Genomic DNA, 1580 nt, shown 5'->3' with positions numbered 1-1580 from the left:
AAATTTACTTAAGTACAGTAACGAAGTAAAGCTACTCCGTTACTGTCCACCACTGGATTTGTTCATATTTTAAACTAGATTTTAGTTTTGTTTCCTACTTTCAATTTAAATTGAATTAAACGTTTAGTAATTTAGTTGTTTATTATTATTATTATTATTATTATTATTATTTTAATAAATATGACTATGACTATATCGTTTTTATTTATTCATTGTAGTTTATTTACTTTTAGTTATGTTTTTATTTATTTATTTAGAAATAGATTTAAAATAATTTATTATATATTTATTTATAAAAAAACATTTATTTTAGTTCTTCTAGTACTTCAAGTTAAAGTAAAAAAAAAACATAGACTTTTTAAAAATGATTTCAGATAACATTTATTTTATTTTATTTTATTTCATGTAATAAAAATGTTTTATGATTTTAGTTTTAGTTTATGATAACAACCCTTCTACAAGCTCCTTGTAATTTAAACTAGTTAAACTCAAACTGCAGTTAACTACTCTACAAGCTACTAATACAAAGTAAGTCATTAATCTAGTCTGTTTAGCAATATCTGTTTAAATGAATAACCTAATCTATCTTTGCATATCTGGTTTTATAATTTTCTACTCCAAACATGAAGATCATCCGAGTGTTTTTCATCATATTTTTTTCAAAATTATTTTAGTTTGTTTAATTTATTCCGTGATAGTTAACAATAACAACACTGGTTGATCAAAAATAAACTTAAATTAAATTTAAACATACCAGACATATCAAACTAAATATTGAAAATAATCAAAGTTGTTTGATGTCATTTAAAAAGGGCTGTTTTTCACTAATGTTAGTGTGTGCTGTGTATGTTTGTGCTTGACAACAAACTCAGTTTGAATCATTTGTGAGTCGAGTAGATTCAAATGAATCTGTGAGTCATTTAGTTTTAAATCAACTGATTTGCTGAAATGAATCTGATGTGATCTGAGGCCACTTTTTGGAAACAATTAACATTACAGGAAGAGTTACAGTAATGCCTGGATGACTGTCAAGTCTGTAGCATCGTTAACTTTAGTTAATTAGTTCGCAACATTGAACCCACTGATGCATTCGATGCTTATTTGCTAAAAGCGTTTCTCTCTCTGTGTCTCGCTCCCGTCGCTGGTTAATGGCTCTTCCCGTTATTGATTTCCCGGGTTAAGTGGATGCGCTAATGAGCCGTGCTGACGAGGTCAGCGTGCTGGGGGTCAAAGGTCAAACCCCCCTAACAGCTTCAAAGAGAGATGAGTGATCATCCATGTGCCAGAAGCTTCAAAGACAGAAAACGGGGGACGACAACATTAATTTCCTTAATGGCGTGACATTTCCGGAAGCGCGGGGTTAAACTCATCATAGTTATATTTCCAGAGGATTCATTAACCTTTGACCCTTCGGATGGTGTGCTGACAATATAAATGATTTATTTATTTATTTGTTTGTTTATTTATTTGTGACTGTGTTTTTATTTTCCCAGGATGCATTGCTGCAGTTGGCCTCCATTGTTGATGTCGACAGCCTTCAGACGACCATCAAAGATGTGCTCAGAGTCGTCCTGCCAGAC

General features: G+C 31.1%; 1 protein-coding gene across 3 annotated transcripts in view; it reads left to right on the top strand.

Moving 5' to 3' along the window:
* The window catches only part of LOC107709407 (cGMP-dependent 3',5'-cyclic phosphodiesterase-like), a 67870-nt gene that overhangs the window by 62563 nt on the left and 3727 nt on the right, over positions 1 to 1580 (top strand). For 2 of the 3 annotated variants that reach the window (XM_016513861.1, XM_016513860.1), the window contains exon 3: positions 1494 to 1580. In XM_016513861.1, the coding sequence (XP_016369347.1) occupies positions 1494 to 1580 (87 nt within the window). The remainder of the gene's footprint in view (positions 1 to 1493) is intronic. The other variant, XR_001636495.1, reaches the window with a different exon arrangement.

Source organism: Sinocyclocheilus rhinocerous, unplaced genomic scaffold (assembly GCF_001515625.1).
Source record: "Sinocyclocheilus rhinocerous isolate Xijiao unplaced genomic scaffold, SAMN03320098_v1.1 scaffold3493, whole genome shotgun sequence".
In the NCBI taxonomy this organism is placed as follows: Eukaryota; Metazoa; Chordata; class Actinopteri; order Cypriniformes; family Cyprinidae; genus Sinocyclocheilus; species Sinocyclocheilus rhinocerous.
This window is presented reverse-complemented; position numbering and strand designations above follow the sequence as displayed.